General features: G+C 34.1%; 2 protein-coding genes across 4 annotated transcripts; both read left to right on the plus strand.

Annotated features, from left to right (window-relative positions):
- Positions 1-2,221: 2,221 nt before the first annotated feature.
- Positions 2,222-6,150, plus strand: LOC130429382 (uncharacterized). 2 transcript variants are annotated; one of them, XM_056757910.1, is made up of 7 exons: positions 2,222-2,255; positions 2,364-2,439; positions 4,557-4,898; positions 5,078-5,137; positions 5,262-5,369; positions 5,819-5,886; positions 5,976-6,150. In XM_056757910.1, the coding sequence occupies exons 3-7, from the start codon at positions 4,601-4,603 to the stop codon at positions 6,018-6,020; spliced, it is 579 nt and encodes a 192-aa protein (XP_056613888.1). In that variant the 5' UTR covers positions 2,222-2,255; positions 2,364-2,439; positions 4,557-4,600; the 3' UTR covers positions 6,021-6,150. The 2 variants fall into 2 exon arrangements, with proteins under 2 accessions (XP_056613888.1, XP_056613887.1); XM_056757909.1 differs by lacking the exons at positions 2,222-2,255; positions 2,364-2,439 and adding an exon at positions 4,041-4,262.
- Positions 6,151-15,668: 9,518 nt separating this feature from the next.
- On the plus strand, positions 15,669-18,352 carry LOC130429383 (uncharacterized). 2 transcript variants are annotated; one of them, XM_056757911.1, is made up of 6 exons: positions 15,669-15,831; positions 16,313-16,654; positions 16,834-16,866; positions 16,992-17,099; positions 17,580-17,647; positions 17,735-18,352. In XM_056757911.1, the coding sequence occupies exons 1-6, from the start codon at positions 15,768-15,770 to the stop codon at positions 17,777-17,779; spliced, it is 660 nt and encodes a 219-aa protein (XP_056613889.1). In that variant the 5' UTR covers positions 15,669-15,767; the 3' UTR covers positions 17,780-18,352. The 2 variants fall into 2 exon arrangements, with proteins under 2 accessions (XP_056613889.1, XP_056613891.1); XM_056757913.1 differs by lacking the exon at positions 16,834-16,866.
- The last annotated feature ends 274 nt before the right edge of the window (positions 18,353-18,626 follow it).

The following is an 18,626-nucleotide window of genomic DNA, read 5'->3' on the forward strand; positions in this document are numbered from 1 at the left end:
GCCCTGGTTAAATGATTATCCCCGTGCTGTTAGGCGGCAATGCTGGAGAGTATAGCGTAAGTGGATAAAAGACAAACTTAGGGTTTCGAGGGAAATGTTCTGTGAATTCAGTTAACAACTCTAAAGCTACTTATTTCTCTGATATAATCTCAAGAATACCCATAGGCCTAAAATAATTTTCAAAACTATCAATTCTGTCTTGAAACCTACAACAGTAGGCTACTCGTCTGCAACACCAGAGATACGCAAACATTTTCTTAAAAAGAATATCAGACCGAAAATCACCACCAATAGCTGTGGTTTGTCCCGAATCCCTATTGCCGCTTAGATCGTCAAGACATTTTGACATTATTTCGCATATTCAGCTGCATGACATTGTCTCTTGAGTGAAACCGTCAAATTGTCCTATGGATATTATGCCGTCACATTCTCTTAAAGACATTTTTATTTCAGTTGACCCCATTAGATTGGCTATTATGAATAGTTGTTGACCAGCGGAGTGATGCCCTCAAGTCTCAAACATACTGGAGCCTTTCCTGAAAAATCCTAATTTGGATCCAATCTATGCCAATTGCACGCTCCCTTAAAATTTATGACATTTGTGGCATTGTGATATGTGATAAAACTGCACATTTTAGAGTGGCCTTTTATTGTGGCCATCCTAAGGCACATCTGTGCAATAATCATACTGTCGAATCATTTTCTTGTTATGTCCTGTGCGGTGGAAGGATTATCTCAGCAAAGGAGAAGTGCTCACTAACACAGATTTAGACAGATTTGTGAACAACATCAAAAAATAAATGCACCAATTACGTCTACTAATGTTTTTGTTCATTATTTGGTTGCTCAAGTTCCTTGTAAACGTTGTCAAACACAAATTTCTAATGAGATGTTTTTAGAAATCGTTGTTAATTATAAAGCAGTTCAAAGTGTCATTGTATTTCACATTTTCTGTTTATTATATTTATCAATTTCCAGAACCATCACGTTTCAAATGACAAACATTGATAATATAACATCTTTGTTCTCATCATTGAACTCGCTGTCTGTGTATGTCTCCATCTTCTGGTGTTAAGTTGAAAGTACAATTCGTTTGGTGATCAATGTCGGCTGATCCAGTCACTGCAGCGGACTAGTTCTGTACTTAAAGTTCTGTTAAAGCTCTGTCAGTATACTACAGTAGTAGTTCAGCAAAAAAGGTCCCCATTGACTTGCGCATAGTAGCTTTTATTTGTTAAAGGAAAGTCAATAGGGATCATTTTTAAGGTAAACTACTCCTTTATACATTATTTATAATTTAAACATTCCTATTTGAAGATAAACAGAATAAATTATATATATTATATTCATATCTGACAGTACTACAATATATGGAACAGGCCTACTACTTGAAGTTGGCGCTTCTTATATAGATATTAAAAATATAAGTACTTCAATGTATGGTACTGTGCAATTGAACAAATTGCATTATAGTTTTCCAGCAGCCTATTTTCCCATATAAAAAAACTAATAAAACACTGAACTTGGGAGACTAACGTGATATATGACAGAAGCTCAAGATCAGCAGGCAAAAACCAAACCACGAGACGAGTCTGCCAACAGGAACTATATAGGCAATAGTTTTGGTTTTTCTTTTGTCTTCAGATGAAACATTGATAACGGGTAGGTGCCTTTAACCAAATCACATTTCAGAAAAGAGCTAAATAATATTATGAAGTAGACTAGCCTAACAATGTTTTAGTCTTTCAAACTGACAGTGAAAAAACTTTGAGCATATTGTACGGTAAATCTCCTCTATTGTCAGGTGCTTCAAATGTGTGTATAAATAATTAAAGACAAATGCACAAGAGGACAGAATGTTACGGAGAATATCAATGGGCAATCGGTTCAACATTGCAGCTGGTATTGCTTGCCAGTTCTGAACTGCTCAGCATACAGTATCACGACGTCTAAGAGAATTTGGTATGAAGGCCCTCTCTGCTGTGACCAAACTTATCATCAGCAGAAGGAATCAAAAGGCTAGACTTGCCTTTACTGAGGAGGATGCTGTATGGACGGAGGAGAACAAAAGTTTACAATTTTAACAATGAAAATTGCATTATTTTAGAAAAAGATCAAGCGTTCATAAATTGTTCTCTAATTTTGATCTCCACTGACTGTCTATCTATCTGTCAATCATTTTACATTGTTCCGTGTTTCTACAGATGTGAGTACAGATCAAGATGAGGCCAATGATGCTCCTGCACAAGATAATGGTGACTTACGCTTTACCTCACTACATTTCTACCATGTAAACCGTTACACAAGTTGTCATGGCATCATCACGACTTGAACTGATTTGAAAGGACATGTTTATTTAACAGGGGCATCTAGTGAGGACAGGCCGGACAGCACAACTCATGAAGGGACACGTCTGATTCTCAATCCATCATCACAGAGGTTCATGTCCACAAATCTGAATTGCTTACAAATATGACCTCCTATTACATAATTCACTTCCTGTAAACGTCACGGAGAAGTCTTGTTTCTGATAAAAGGTTGCATCAAATATTTTACATTTTTTAATATTTACAGTCAAAACATTACAGTTATTATGTTAGAAATTGCTATTTCTACTTTAAACTAATTGACTAATTAATATTTAAATGGTTTTCTGTAGCACCCCCTGTATTATGGGATGGTTGCTGTTTTCTACTGCTTTTATTTTCTACATCAAAATCAAATGTCTTTTAGTTAAGTTGATTATTCATTCACTTTGTTCATTGTTAAAAAAAAATGTAGATTTTAGTTTGGGCTGTTTAGGATAGAGAAGTATTTTAAGTCAACTCAGGTACAATTTCACTCCATATGTTCATGTCCTAACATTTCCTGACTTTTACAACAAGCACAACTCATATTACAAAAGGCAAATATTTGCCAAGAAGAAGATCTGAAGCCAAGATCAATACAATCTTATAATAACGTAATACACATCATCAGTATCAAGATGTTTATGTATTGTTCTTCAACTGCGATACATTTTTATCACAGTGAGTGTATGTAGTGCTTGAAACAAGTCAAGAATGTCAGATGGGAGAAACTGAAACCATCTCAATTTTGAATCGATTGTTTTGAAACTGTGTGACTCAATGGCTCCTTTGAAATCCTGTTTTAAAAGAACAGCTTTAACAACAGCTTTTTACTCACCAGTATCTTTTAACCAGTAAGAAAGTGCCATTATAAAATGTCATACACATTGCTGACTGTACGGTTGATGGATAAAAATAGACTTGAAAACAAAGACTGAATTTGGTTTTGTCTTTTGTGTTGTTACAGAAGATTTGTATCTAGACAGGAAGTGATTCAGAGCTTCTTCATCCATCATGACCTGATTAAGTTTATGGCTTTTGTGTGCTGTCATTTACCTTTTTATGACTAAATTACAATACTAGACAACAGTTATGATTCCAATTCAAAATTTGGTGTTGAAGAACATTTTTTATTTCCACTTCTATTCTAATCTAGTTCTGTAGAAACCCATCTATGCACAGGTGCCTCAAAGAACCTGCCAAACAACGTATACAAATATAATAATGTAGAGCATAGAAAATAACGTCAAGATTTCTTTTGTGCTGCCAAAAATACTCATGCTTTGCACGTTACTGTATATTCGTGCATGTTTTCTGCTTGTAATTTAAACATGTCACAGTGATCTCTGATGGTATCAGATCGTGGCCATTGGTTTGCGTTGGTTGTTGCAGTACAGGGGAAAATAAGATGAAGGGGCTTTATGTTCAGAGAACAGCTAGTAACCACACTCATGATTAGGATGTAAAGATTAGCATTTATCATTTCAAGTGCAGAAGGGACACCAAAAAGTAACACTTTATAGACATCAGGCTTACTAGAACTAGCCTTCCATAGACTCGTGTCCCATATCTAGTCCTGGATGATTTTATAATCTGTTTATTATATTTTGTTGACATTTAAAAAAATCTTTAACGATTGGTAATAATAAAAAAGGTTTTCTATGCATATAACTCTGGGCGGGACTATTTTGATATGGTGATATGATCTACTGAAGAAAACTCAAACGTCTTTCAGGTCTTATAACGTACCACTAGCAGATTTAATATTTACGTTACGTTTATTAGAAACGTTGATGTGGATTTGATTTGTGTTTGTACGTGAAGTTTAGACGGCTTAACTTTTGGTGAGAATGTTAAGGAATATGAGTAATTGCAGAATAACTTCATTTGGTCTCTTCTTATTGATCGTGAATGGTAAGTGTATGTTTAATTCGAGAAACATCTTCACTGTTTGTCCCTTTAACAAGTGATTTGTATTTATTCACTAATTATAATGTTGAAAACAAATTGATTTAAAGTAGTTAAAGAATTGATTTAAAATAGTTCACCTAAAAATATAAACCCTGTCATTGTATAGTCAGCTTTGTGTCATTTCAAACCTGCATGACTTTCTTTCCTCATAAAGAAAACAGAAAAGAAGATATTTTGAAGAATGTTGTTAACCGGCACCCATTCACTTTCATTGCTGAATTGTCCCTGTTTCTTCAGGTGTGTTTGGTGCTGGTGCAAATGAAGTGAAGTCAGTGTCAGGGATGGAGGGAGATTCTGTCACTCTTCACACTAATCTTACTCACATACAGGAGAATGATCACATACTGTGGATATTTGGACCTCAAGAGACTTGTATAGCTGAATCGTATAAGAAAAGCATTGATATATTAGATGGTAGCAAGTTATTCAGAGAATGGACACTATGGCTGGACAGTCAGACTGGATCTCTCACCATCAAAAACATCAGTACATCCCACACTGGACTTTATAAACAGATCATCAGGAACAGAGAAACATACGATGCAACTCATAACACGCAATTTACTGTTACTGTCTATGGTGAGTTTATAACATAATTCTTCAGTTTTTGCTGGTTCGTTCTTGACAAGATATTAATATTTGTAGTTCACAACCTACTACACAAAGTTGACAGATTTACAGACTGGTAGACAAAAGTGTGAGTGTTTCCTCAGGGAAAGTAAATTACATAGTAAATATGATGAATTCATGTTTTTCAGCCCGTCTGCCCAAAGATTCCATCACAAATCACACTCAACATCTCAACATCACTGAACTATGTAAGTCATGTACAGGTATCAATGTCTGTTTACAAAATGTTTCATTAAATCTTATATATAGGTTAAATATTGCACGCAATAAACCAAACATAACATTTATTTCAGAATATCATTATAATTTCAGATCATTTCTCAAAGGTGATCTCTGCAGGAGTGATTTCATTAGTTCTGATTGTACATGCAGCTGGGTTGATCTTACTGTACAGGAAGCGCAAACATAAATCTAAAAAAGGCAAGTGACATCTTCAGCGACTTTAGCGACCAGATTTACACTTAAAAAATAATCTGTCAGCTGGAGAGGCAGAAATATACCATAAAATAACACCTTTTAAAATATTTTTCCTTGTTTTCTTGTAAATTTGCTGTCTTTTTTCGTATTTCAAAATTCAATTTTGTTAAAAAACGGGAAATTTTCTGGCAGCTGGGTGCCAGAAATAAAGTCAAATAACGTGTTTTCCCTGTCAAATTACACGGTTTTCCATGTTTTAAATTTTCGGTAATTTTATGTTTTTTTACCGTATATATATAAAGCTGTATAAAACACAGTAAAATTCTATTTTTTTACATTTTATGTATGAACAGCAGAATTCTGTAAAACGATTGTTTTTTATAGTGTATGAATGCTTTTACATTAAGCTCTTATGTGAATTATTGAGAGGTGTTGTGTTTTATTTACGGCAGCGGTCCAAAGAGAAGAGGAAGAGGTGCATTACATGGAACCGGTGTTTATTAGAAAAAATAAACAAATGGTAAGACTATCCTTCAACATTAAAAAAGCATGCATGTGTGATTTATATGAAATTAAGCAGTAATTTTTACCTTTTATGCATTTTTACAGAAAGCTAGTGGTACAAGGGATTCTATATATTCCAGTGTTGCCTGAGACACTTATCAAGCAAACAGCTCTCATTTAATGTCTGTTTCTGCTATGCTTCGCGTTAAGGCACTAGACTAAGCTGAAAATAAATATATATTTTGTAGTTAGCCTGAGATGAGAAAGACGATCCAATAAAGACTGGTGGTGACAGGCATCTTCATTGCTGCTGTCTTTGTTAATGTTATAATCAAGTATAAAAATGCCCTGCTCGGTCTGTAAAAACTGTTCAAACAACAAATAAACCTTTCGACAAAAAAGTAATTGAACAAGTTCTTTAATCTTGATTATGTGATTCAATTGTCATGACTGACCTTTTTTATTGCAAATGAATACTGCATCTATATACAAGGTCATCCCAAAAAAATCCATGTTTATTCAGACAACTGAACCTGAATTCCTGCCGTGTATGAATATCACAAATTACAGTATTATTGGTACAAAAGCAGTTAGGATGGTGTGATGTGTTGCTTGATTATAAAATGTAAATGTAAATGTAAATTTTCCCTATTATGGCAGTAAAGGGTGAGCTCTGACATTCTTACAAGTTTCTTCCTGTGTGTTCAGCAAAACAAAGACATTTATACAGGTTTGGAACAATCTGGTGAGTAAATGATGACATGATTTTTAATTTTTGGGTGAAGTTTCCCTTTAAATTAGCGTTGCTCACAAATATGACCTCCGTTACATGTACCAGAATTCATTTGAAGGTTTGACCTCTCTGAGAAGTGTTCATGTTTCAAATCATGATTTTATCAAGGCCGTATCAAATTATTTTATATTCACTGTCAACACATTAATCGTGTTAGAAATTAAGATTTCGATTTTAAACCAAACACTGTTCATCAAACCATGATTGGAGTAATGACATCTGCAAAGATTGATGAGATATTAAATGTAAAGTTTCATAAGGATTTCTGTAGCACTCCCAGTATTATGGGATGGGGGCTGTTTTCTACAGACCTTTCATTTTCTACATTAAACTTACATGTCTGTTAAGTCAGATGATTATTTATATCAAGAAGTCACAGCACATCAGATCTCAATTCCGAATCATTTGAGTCGATTCCTTCGCTAGATGATTCAGTGTTTCGAAACGCCACTCACTGGCGACACCTGGTGCTCAAAACTGTTAATGCAACAGCGCAGTCCAGTCATATCAAAGACAGTCAACATCATGATAATATTGTTCTATTAAGTTGTATTTTGTAACTTCATACTTTTCTGTTGATATTGTTAAAGTAGTTTAGTAAACTGAGGAAAAATAGTTAACTGTTGCCAAGTATTAACTCTTAAAGTGTATTTAGGCACGAATGTCCTCAATATTGCACTGAACACATGTTAAAGAATGCCATTAAATAAAGTCTTAATTTTTATTTTCAACTTCTGGAAAGTGTCTCCTTGCTTTGTAAATGTACTTCTTTCCAAATCTGTAAGGACATCACTGTTGATAACAAAAGGTTGTACCATATCACTCACAATTTATTTATTATAAAGAACTATTTTAAGTCAACTCAAGGTACAATTTCGCTCCATATGTTTATGTCCTAACATTTCCCGACTTTTGCAACAAGCAAACCTCATATTACAAAAAGCAAATATTTGGCAAGAAAAGATCTAAAGCCAAGTTCCATACATTCTTATACTTTCATAATACACGTGATCAGTTTTAAGATGTTTTTGCATTGTTGTTCAACTGCATTGACTTAATTATTATCACAGTGTTTGTATGTAGTGCTTGTAACAAGTCAAAGAACGTCAGATGGGAGAAACTGAAACGATCTCAATTTTGAATCAATTGAGTCGCTTGTTTTGAAACTGTGGTACTCAATGGATCCTTGAAATCCTGTTTTAAAAGAACAGCTTTAACAACAGCTTTTTACTCACCAGTAAGAAAGTGCCATTATAAAATGTCATACACATTGCTGACTGTACGGTTTATGGATAAAAATAAACTTGAAAACAAAGACTGAATTTGGTTTTGTCTTTTGTGTTGTGCTACAGAAGATTTGTATCTAGACAGGAAGTGATTCAGAGCTTCTTCATCCATCATGACCCGATTAAGTTTACGGCTTTTGTGTGCTGTCATTTACCTTTTTATAAATAAATTACAATCCTAGACAACAGTAAAGAATCCAATTCAAAATTTGGTGTAGAAGAACATTTTTTATTTCCACTTTTTTAATCTAGTCCTGTAGAAACCCATCTATGCACAGGTGCCTTAAAGAACCTGCAAAACAACGTATACAAATATAATAATGTAGTGCATAGAAAATAACATCAAGAGTTCTTTGTGCTGCCAAAATACTCACGCTTTGCACATTACTGTATATTTGTGCATGTTTTCTGCTTGTAATTTAAACATGTCACAGTGATCTCTGACGGTATCAGATCGTGGCCATTGGTTTGTGTTGGTTGTTGCAGTACAGGGGATAATAAGATGAAGGGGCTTTATGTTCAGAGACCAGCTAGTAACCACACTCATGATTAGGATGTAAAGATTAGTGTTTATCATTTCAAGTGCAGTGAGGACAGCACAAAATAATACTTTATAGATATCAGGCTTACAGTATTTCAGACAAATATGAATTAGCCTTCCGTGGACTCGAGTCCCCCTTCAATCTCCCCATATCCAGCCCTGGATGATTTTATAGTCTGTTTATTATATTTTGTTAAAATTTAAAAAAATGTTCCACTATTTGTAATAAATAAAAAAAGGGTTATCTGTGCATATAACTCTGGGCGGGACTATTGTGATATGATGTACTGAAGAAAACACAAACGTCTTTCAGGTCTTATAACGTACCACCGGCAGATAAAATATTTACTTTACGTTTATTAAAGACAGTTTTTTTCTTCAGGACAACTTTGATGTGAATTTGATTTGTGTGGTTAAGGCTGTTTTTCTTTTGGTGAGAATGTTGAGGAATATGACTATTTACAGAAAAACTTCATTTGGTCTCTTCTTATTGATCGTGTTTGGTAAGTGTTTGTTTTATTCGGTGCATCTCTGTTTGTTCCTTTAACGAGTGATTTGTATTTATTCACAAGACACCACCATGCAAATATTTAAAATAAATTGATTTAGTAAAATAATTGATTAAAAGTGATAGTTCACCTAAATAATTTTACTCTGTCACTGTTTAGTCACCCTCGTGTCATTAAAAACCTGTATGACTCTCTGTCATCATAAAGAAAACAGAAAAGAAGATATTTAGAAGAATGTTGTTAACCGGCACCCATTCACTAGCATTGCTTTTGTGTCCATACAATAGAAGTGAATGGGTGTCGCTGCTGTGCGGTTACAAACATTCTTCAAAATAGTTTGTGTCCTGCAAAAGAAAGAACGTCATTCAGGTTTAAAAAGACAAGAGTAAAGGGTGAGTAAATGATGACAGAATTTCATTTTAGGTGAATTATCACTTAATATCTTATGTAAATCATGAATTTATAATCGCAATCGTTCTGACTTGTTCTTCAGGTGTGTTTTATGCTGATTCAGATGAAGTGAAGTCAGTGTCAGTGATGGAGGGAGAGACTGTCACTCTTCACACTCATCTTACTCACATACGGAGATATGATCAGATACTGTGGATGTTTGGACCTCAAGAGACTTGGATTGCTGAATTGTATAAGCAAAGCATTGATATGTTAGATGGTAGCAAGTTATTTGGAGAATGGACACTATGGCTGGACAGTCAGACTGGATCTCTCACCATCACAAACATCAGTACATCCCACACTGGACTTTATAAACAGATCATCAGGAACAGAGAAACATACAATGCACCTCATCAAATGCAATTCAATGTTATTGTCTATGGTGAGTTTATAGCATAATTCTTCAGTTTTTGCTGGTTCGTTCTTCACAAGATATTAATATTTGTAGTTTACAACCTACTACACAAAATTGACAGATTTACAGACTGGTAGACAAAAGTTTCAGTTTTTCCTCAGGGCAAGTAAATTACATAGTAAATATGAATTTATGTTTTTCAGCCCGTCTGCCCAAAGATTCCATCACAAATCACACTCAACATCTCAACATCACTGAACTATGTGAGTCATGTACAGGTATCAATGTCTGTTTACAAAATGTTTCATTAAATCTTATGAATTTGTTAAATATTGCACGCAATAAACCAAACATAACATTTATTTCAGAATATCATTTTAATTTCAGATCATTTCTCAAAGGTGATCTCAGCAGGAGTGATTTCATTAGTTCTGATTGTACATGCAGCTGGGTTGATCTTACTGTACAGGAAGCGCAAACATAAATCTAATAAAGGCAAGTGACATCTTCAGCGACTTTAGCGACCAGATTTACACTTAAAAAAATCTATCAGCTGGAGCGACAGAAATATACCCTGAAATAAAAAAATATATATAATAATTTTTTCCGTGTTTTCTTGTAAATTTGCTGTCCATTTTTTATATTTTAAAATTAGAATGTACAAAATAAATAGTTAAAAAATGGAAATTTTCTGTCCGCTGGTGACAGAAATAAACAGTAAAATAACGTGTTTTCTGTTTTCTTTTAAATTTGCGGGGTTATTTTCACATTTTATATGGAAAATCTGTACATAATAACAGAAATATTCTGTAGAATGATAGGTTGTTTTTATGAATGCTATTACATTAAGCTCTTATGTGAATTATTGAGAAGGAGGTGTTGTGTTTTATTTACAGCAGCGGTCCAAAAAAAAGAGGAGAATTACATGAACACAGTGTTTCTCAGACAAAATGAACAAATGGTAAGACTATCCTTAAACATTAAAAAAAGCATGCATGTGTGTTTTATATGAATTAAAGCTGTCATTTTTATCTTTTTTTGCATTTTTACAGAAAGCTAGTGATACAGTGGGTACTATTTATTCCAGTGTTGCGTGAGACACTTATCAAGCCAACAGCTCTCATTAAATGTCTGTTTCTGCTGTGGTTTCACTTTAAGGCACTAGACTAAGCTGAAAAACATTTTTTTGCAGTTAGCCTGAAATGAGAAAGACGATGCAATAAATACTGATGGTGCACATGCATCTTTCAGTGCTTTTGTCTTTGTTTGTGTTTTATCAAGGATTCCAATGCCCTGCTTATGCTGTGTAAACTGTTCAAACAACAAATAAACCTCTTGACAAAAGTCATTGTACATGTTCTCTTTTTATTCTCGTTTGTGTGATTCAATTATCATGACTGACCGTTTTTATTAGTTAACCAGACATTTCATTGCACTGCATCTCTATAGGAGGTCAAGAAGCACATCAGATCTTAATTCTGCATCATTTGAGTCGATTCCGTTGCAAAAAGATTCAGTGTTTCGAAACGACGCTCACTGGCGACACCTGGTGCTCAAAACTGTGTTAATGCAACAGTGCAGTTCAGTCATGTATCAAATACGGTCAACATCATGTAATAATGTTCTATAAAGTAGTATTTTGTAACGTCATACTTTCCTGTTGTTACTGTTATAGTTGTTTACTAAACTGAGACATTTTAAAACCAGTTAACTGTTGCCTAGTATTAACTCATAAAGTGTATTTAGGCACAAATGTCCTCAATATTACACTAAACACATGTTAAAGAATGCCATTAAATAAAGTCTTCAATTTCATTTTCTGAACTTCTGGAATGGGTCTCCTTCTTTTGTAAATTTACTTCTTTCTAAAGCTATTCGGACATTTATTACTTTTGATGACAAAACTTGTACTATATCACTCGCATTCATACAATTACATGCATGTATACATTTAGACATCCACACATTATATTATAACACAAATCATTAACATTGCCTTTTTCAACAATAAAGGTGTATTAAAACCTTAGCAATGTTCTTAATGGAAAGCAAAGGTTCGTCAAAATATCAAATCAGTGGAAAACGTCATTTGTGAGTGGAAAGAGGAAGTAATTACACTTCTACTTCATAACAGTAAAAAAAACTTTAAAAAAACATTGCATTTGTTTATTTGTAAATACGGAACGGGTGATTAAATAAAATTGTATTTATATATCGCCTTTCACAATTTCATTGTTGTAAAGCACCTTTATATACATTATGATTATTTAAAAAAAAAGTATTCATTATTTTTATTAATAATTGCACGTTTTTCACTATGTTGATATCAAAACTGTCAGTTGTAAATTGTTCATATTTACTAAATGTGTGAGTAAGTTAGGAGTGGGAAATTATATCAATATGGCGATGTATCGTCGACCTGCTCGGTGTGATACGAGAATCGATATGCCGGCCAAACATCAATATTTTCAATAATTAACAAAACAAGACGATCTTAATAGATTTCTAATTGTGATTACGTCATGTCTCCACTGGGTGGCCCTTAACACATGAATGAATGAAACTGACATGGGTCAACATGGCAGGAGAACCCAATCGCAGGCAGCCAAGACGAGATGATGGTATGGGGTAAACAGATATTTATTATACAAATAGACACTACAAAAGACAACAAAACCCACTATGGGGAAAACAAGACAGGATTATATATAATTGAAAACAAGGACACGGACTATACTAGAAAAATAAAACACTTGAACAACACTAGACTACACTTACTATGACTATACAGATGCAATGAAGAACAGGAACAAAGGTAACAGGAACTACTTAATAAAGGTTTCACGCTACAAGAGAACAAAGACAAGATACAGGGTACAGCTACAATGAACGAGCCCAGGACAATGAACACGAGGGTGTTTTAAAGGGGAGACAGACAAAGGATAATTAACCAGGAACAGGTGCTGGGGAATAAACACTAACGGGAAGGTTACAAGGAAACGAGATGGCAGGAAACACTGACGAGACACGAGAAAGAGCATGCCAAGTCAAAATATATACAAAGCCATGTCTTTCTCACACAAAACCCTATGGCTATGCCATGACTAGAATAAACATGATATGATAGCGGAATCATGACGGAAACATGAACAAAAAAGAGTTTAGGATGGCAGAAAGTGCTTGTATGGCTTATATAGCTTCTCATATTATATAATTTCTGTTTGTGTTCCAGGTGTGTCTTGTGATGGAGAGAAGACAGAAGTAGGCCTAAGACGTAGTTTCATACACTCTAAGTTACAATGTCGGACTGCTTCATCTTTTTAATTATTCTCTCATGGGTTTCAGATCCCTACAACTGTCCAACATTATCCAGAAAGAGGATCACAATGCGTGGCTGTGTGTTTGGTGTCGAGTGTGGCACAAGCTCAGCTCTCGTAGTTCAACGGAAGCATTTTACTCTCCAGCCTCACGATTTCTGATTTAAAAACCAGACTGTATCTCGGGGTGTTATATCAGGATCAAAACATCTACAGCTGTGTGCTGGCCAGCCAGGCTTGTCCTAATTTTTCATATATTTAAGCACAGTATGACTATCGGTCCGAAATACTGAATTCTCCAGTTCAAGTCAAAGCTCCTTTCTCAACATATAGTCCACTTTCACAACAAACACAGCAAATGTTAGATTCAAAGAAGGAATGGTTACTAGTTTAATAGGCACCACTCTGGCCTTGCTGAGTAAGATAGTCACATGCACTTTATCCTTACAATTGATCAACTTGAGTTGATAAACCCTTTTCGGAAGCATCTGAGAAATTATGTAAACATGCATGTTTGATTTTTCCAAAATCTTTGAGCTTTATGCATCGGTCCACTTGTAACTCTGTTACCTTCTCCAAACTGGAAATCCAATTATTCCATCGTATTTGAAGTATTGACGGTATATTTTCGTCCCAACTCATATTTTGTCTGCACAACTCCTGTAGTAATAACTTGACAGGAAACATGATAGGAGCAAGAAATCCCATGTGATCATACACAGAGCAGACTGTGGACAGAACTCTTCTTCGAGTGGATTGTTAGTTTTGGGCTGTATCTTAGATCCAAGCACTAGAATTCCTTGCTTCTAAATTGTTCTGGGACTGATTGTAATAATATTTATTCACATTATTTTGTGCACAAATATCTTCTGTTACAATTAACACTTTCAGATTTCCAGTTATTGGTTTTACTGTAATCTGGCACCTGGTGCTTATTTCTGACAAACCCTTTTTTACCGGCAGACAAGCTTTCCAGGTTTCATTGATTTTGCCTGATGGTGAGTCGTGCTAAAGTGACTTAATACCTCCGACAGCAGGATGTCCAGATGAAGGCCAATGGGATCACTCTTTGGGCCATTGCAAGAGAAGTTGTTCGTTCCAAATCTGTGATTTGAAGAATGCATCTTTAAAATGTCACTTACTCAATCAAGTCTCCAAAAATGGCTCGTCGTCTACGAAAGACAAATGCACAAGAGGACAGAATGATACGGAGAATATCAATGGGCAATCGGTTCAACACTGCAGCTGGAATTGCTCGCCAGTTCAGAGCTGAACAGATAGAGTATTTTAGGTGAACTTAAGGTACAATTTCACTCCACATGATCATGTCCTAACATTTCCAGACTTTTACAACAAGCACAACTCATATTACAATCGGCAAATATTTGTCAAGAAGAAGATTTAATGTCAGGTTCCATAAAATCTTATACTAACGTGATACACATTATCAGTATCAAGATGTTTATGCATTGTTGTTCAACTGCATTGACTTAATTATTATCACAGTGTTTGTATGTAGTGCTTGTAACAAGGCAAGAACGTCAGATGGGAGAAACTGAAAGGATCTCAATTCTGAATCAATTGAGTCGGTTGTTTTGAAACGGTGTGACTCTATGAATCCTTGAAATCCTTTTATAAAAGAACAGCTTTAACAACAGTTTTTTTTTATTTTACTTGTGGAAATATTTTTTGGAAATATAAAAATAGACTTGAAAACAAAGACTGAATTTGGTTTTGTCTCTTGTGTTGTGCTACAGAAGATTTGTATCTAGACAGGAAGTGATTCAGAGCTTCTTCATCCATCATGACCTGATTAAGTTTATGGCTTTTGTTTGCTGTCATTTACCTTTTTATAAATAAATTACAATACTAGACAACAGTAAAGAATCCAATTCAAATTTTGGTGTAGAAGAACAATTTTATTTCCACTTTTTTAATCTAGTTCTGTAGAAACCCATCTATGCACAGGTGCCTCAAAGAACCCGCAAGACAACGTATACAAATATAATAATGTAAAATAACGTCAAGAGTTCTTTGTGATGCCAAAATAATCTCGTTACTGTATATTCGTGCATGTTTTCTGCTTGTAATTTAAACATGTCACAGTTATCTCTGACGGTATCAGATCGTGGCCATTGGTTTGCGTTGGTTGTTGCAGTACAAGGGAAATTAAGATGAAGGGGCTTTATGTTCAGAGAACAGCTAGTAACCACACTCATGATTATTATGTAAAGATTAGTGTTTATCATTTCAAGTGCAGTGAGGACAGCACAAAATAATACTTTATAGATATCAGGCTTACAGTATATGCAGACAAATATGAATTAGCCTTCCATGTCGAGTCCTTCTTCAATCTCCACGTATCCAGCGACGGATGATTTTATAGTCTTTTTATTATATTTTGATGAAATTTAAAAAAATCGTACACGATTGGTAATAATAAAAAGTTTTTCTATGCATACAACTCTGGGCGGGACTATTGTGATATGGTGATATGATCTACTGAAGAAAACTCAAACGTCTTTCAGCTCTTTTAACGTAGCACTAGCAGATTTAATATTTACGCTACGTTAATAAAAACCGGTGATGTGTATTTGATTTTTGTTCATACGTGAATTTTAGACAGTTTATCTTTTTGTGAGAATGTTGAGGAATATGAGTATTTACAGAATAACTTCATTTGGTCTCTTCTTATTGATCGTGAATGGTAAGTGTATGTTTAATTCAAGAAACATCTTCACTGTTTGTCCCTTTAACAAGTGATTTGTATTTATTCACTTATTATAATGTTGAAAACAAATTGATCTACAGTAGTTAAATAATTGATTTAAAATAGTTCACCTAAAAATGAAAACTCTGTCATTGTTTAGTCAGCTTTCAAACCAGTATGACTTTCTTTTCTCATAAAGCAAACAGAAAAGAAGACATTTAGAAGAATGTTGTTAACCGGCACCCATTCACTTGCATTGCTTTTGTATCCATACAACAGAAGTGAATGGGTGTCGCTGGTGTTCTGTTACCAACTTTCTTCAAAATATCTTTTGTGTTCTGCGAAAGAAAGAACAACATACAGGTTTGAAAAGACAAGATGGTGAGTAAACAACAGACAGAAGTTTCATTTTTTGCATCACTTAATATGTTATGCTAATCATGAACTTATTATCGCAACCGTTTGACTTGTTCTTAAGGTGTGTTTAGTTTTGATGCACATGAAGTGAAGTCAGTGTCAGTGATGGAGGGAGAGACTGTCACTCTTCACACTCATCTTACTCACATACGGAGATATGATCACATTCTGTGGATGTTTGGACCTCAAGAGAAACATATAGCTGAATTGTATAAGCGAAGCATTGATATGTTAGATGGTAGCAAGTTATTCGGAGAATGGACACTATGGCTGGACAGTCAGACTGGATCTCTCACCATCACAAACATCAGTACATCACACACTGGACTTTATAAACAGATCATCAGGAACAGAGAAACATACAATGCACCTCATCACATGCAATTCAATGTTACTGTCTATGGTGAGTTTATAACATAATTCTTCAGTTTTTGCTGGTTCACTATTGACAAGATATTAATTTTTGTAGTTCACAACCTACTACACAAAGTTGATAGATTTACAGACTGGTAGACAAAAGTGTCAGTTTTTCCTCAGGGCAATTAAATTAGTTAGTAAAAATGATGAATTCATGTTTTTTAGCTCGTCCGTCCAAAGATTCCCTCACTGAACACTGTGAGTCATGTTCAGGTTTTCAATGTCCGTTTACAAAATGTTTCATTAAATCTTACATATAGGTTAAATATTGCACGCAATAAACAAAACATAATATTTATTTCAGAATATCATTTTAATTTCAGACCATTTGTCAATGGCGATCTCTGCAGGAGTGATTTCATTAGTTCTGATTGTACACGCAGCTGGGTTGATCTTACTGTACAGGAAGTGCAAACATAAATCTAAAAAAGGCAAGTGACATCTTCAGCTTCTTGAGCGAGCAGATTTACAATTAAAAAAATATCTGTCACCTTGAGCGACATAAATAATTTGTAAAATAACAGTTTATTTGTATAGCATATAGGGATATATAATAAATAGTTTTTACCATTTTATTTTAAATTTGCTGTCCTTTTCTGTAATTTACAATTAAAAAATAAAACAAATAAAACAAATCTGTTTTAAAGTCTGGCAGATGGGCTCCCGAAATAAATATTAAAATAACATGGTTTCGCCATTTTTCTTGTAACTTCTTGTTTTCTGACCGTATTTCTAATATACATGAAAAAAAAACAGTAAAATTCCAGGAGGGGTTACATTTTATGTTGAAAATATGTAAAAATTATAGAAAAATTCTGTAAAGTGACAGGTTTTTACGTTGTATGAATGCTTTTACATTTAGCTCTTATTTGAATTATTGAGAAGGAGGTGTTGTGTTTTATTTACCGCAGTGGTCCAAAGAGAAGAGGAAGAGGTGCATTACATAGACACAGTGTTTCTCAGAAAAAATAAACAAATGGTAAGACTATCCTTCAACATTAAAAAAAGCATTTGTGTATTATATAGAATAAAGCTGTAATTTTGATCATTTTTTGCATTTTTACAGAAAACTAGTGGTACAGGGGAGCATATTTATTCCAGTGTTAAGTGAGACACTGATCAAGCCAACAGCTCTCATTACTCATTTACTTCGCTTAAAGGCACTAAACTAAGCAGAAAAACAAATGTATTTTGCAGTAAGACATGTCATTGCACTGCATCTCTTTACAATGTCTTTACAAGGTCATCCCAAAAAAAATCCATGATTATTCAGACAACTTTACAGAATTTACTTCTGAATTCCTGGGGTGTATAAATATCAGGAATAACAGTATTATTGGTACACAAGTAGTGAGGATGGTGTGATCTGAACTCCAATTTGTGTTCTGGTTTCTCCTTCTACTTGTAAATGCTTTTTATCTTATTTTATGTTGTATTTGTATTTTTATGATTGATCCTTGGAATTGTTTCTTATCTCGTAATATGTTGTATTTGTAAAGTTTTCTGATTGTATATTAAACGCTTTATAACTTTGTTGTTTGTTAACTATAAATATTTTAGAATGACATTTAACATTCTGTCCAGGGAGTACAGATGAAAAATAGCTTCTGCTAATTCTGGTACATTTACTGTAATGTTTATCAATGTGCAATGTCCCTGTTAAATAAATAAAAAGATGTGTTGCTTGCTTATGAAATGTATTCAATTATTTATGGGTCAAAGATGTTAAGATGTCCCAATTAAAATGAATTTACAAAAGTGATTTTATGTCCATAGAAAGCCCATTAAATGTAAGTTAAATGTTTTCTTTATGGTTTCAACTAAGTTTTTGGAGAATATAATGTCACAATTTGGTTGAAATAATGTTACATTGTCATTCAATATTTATGTACAAATTCAAACAACATGCATATTCTGACTTGTAAATATTAAAATATATAAAAGAATAAGGGAGCATA

Source organism: Triplophysa dalaica, chromosome 10, assembly GCF_015846415.1.
Source record: "Triplophysa dalaica isolate WHDGS20190420 chromosome 10, ASM1584641v1, whole genome shotgun sequence".
Lineage (NCBI taxonomy): Eukaryota > Metazoa > Chordata > Actinopteri > Cypriniformes > Nemacheilidae > Triplophysa > Triplophysa dalaica.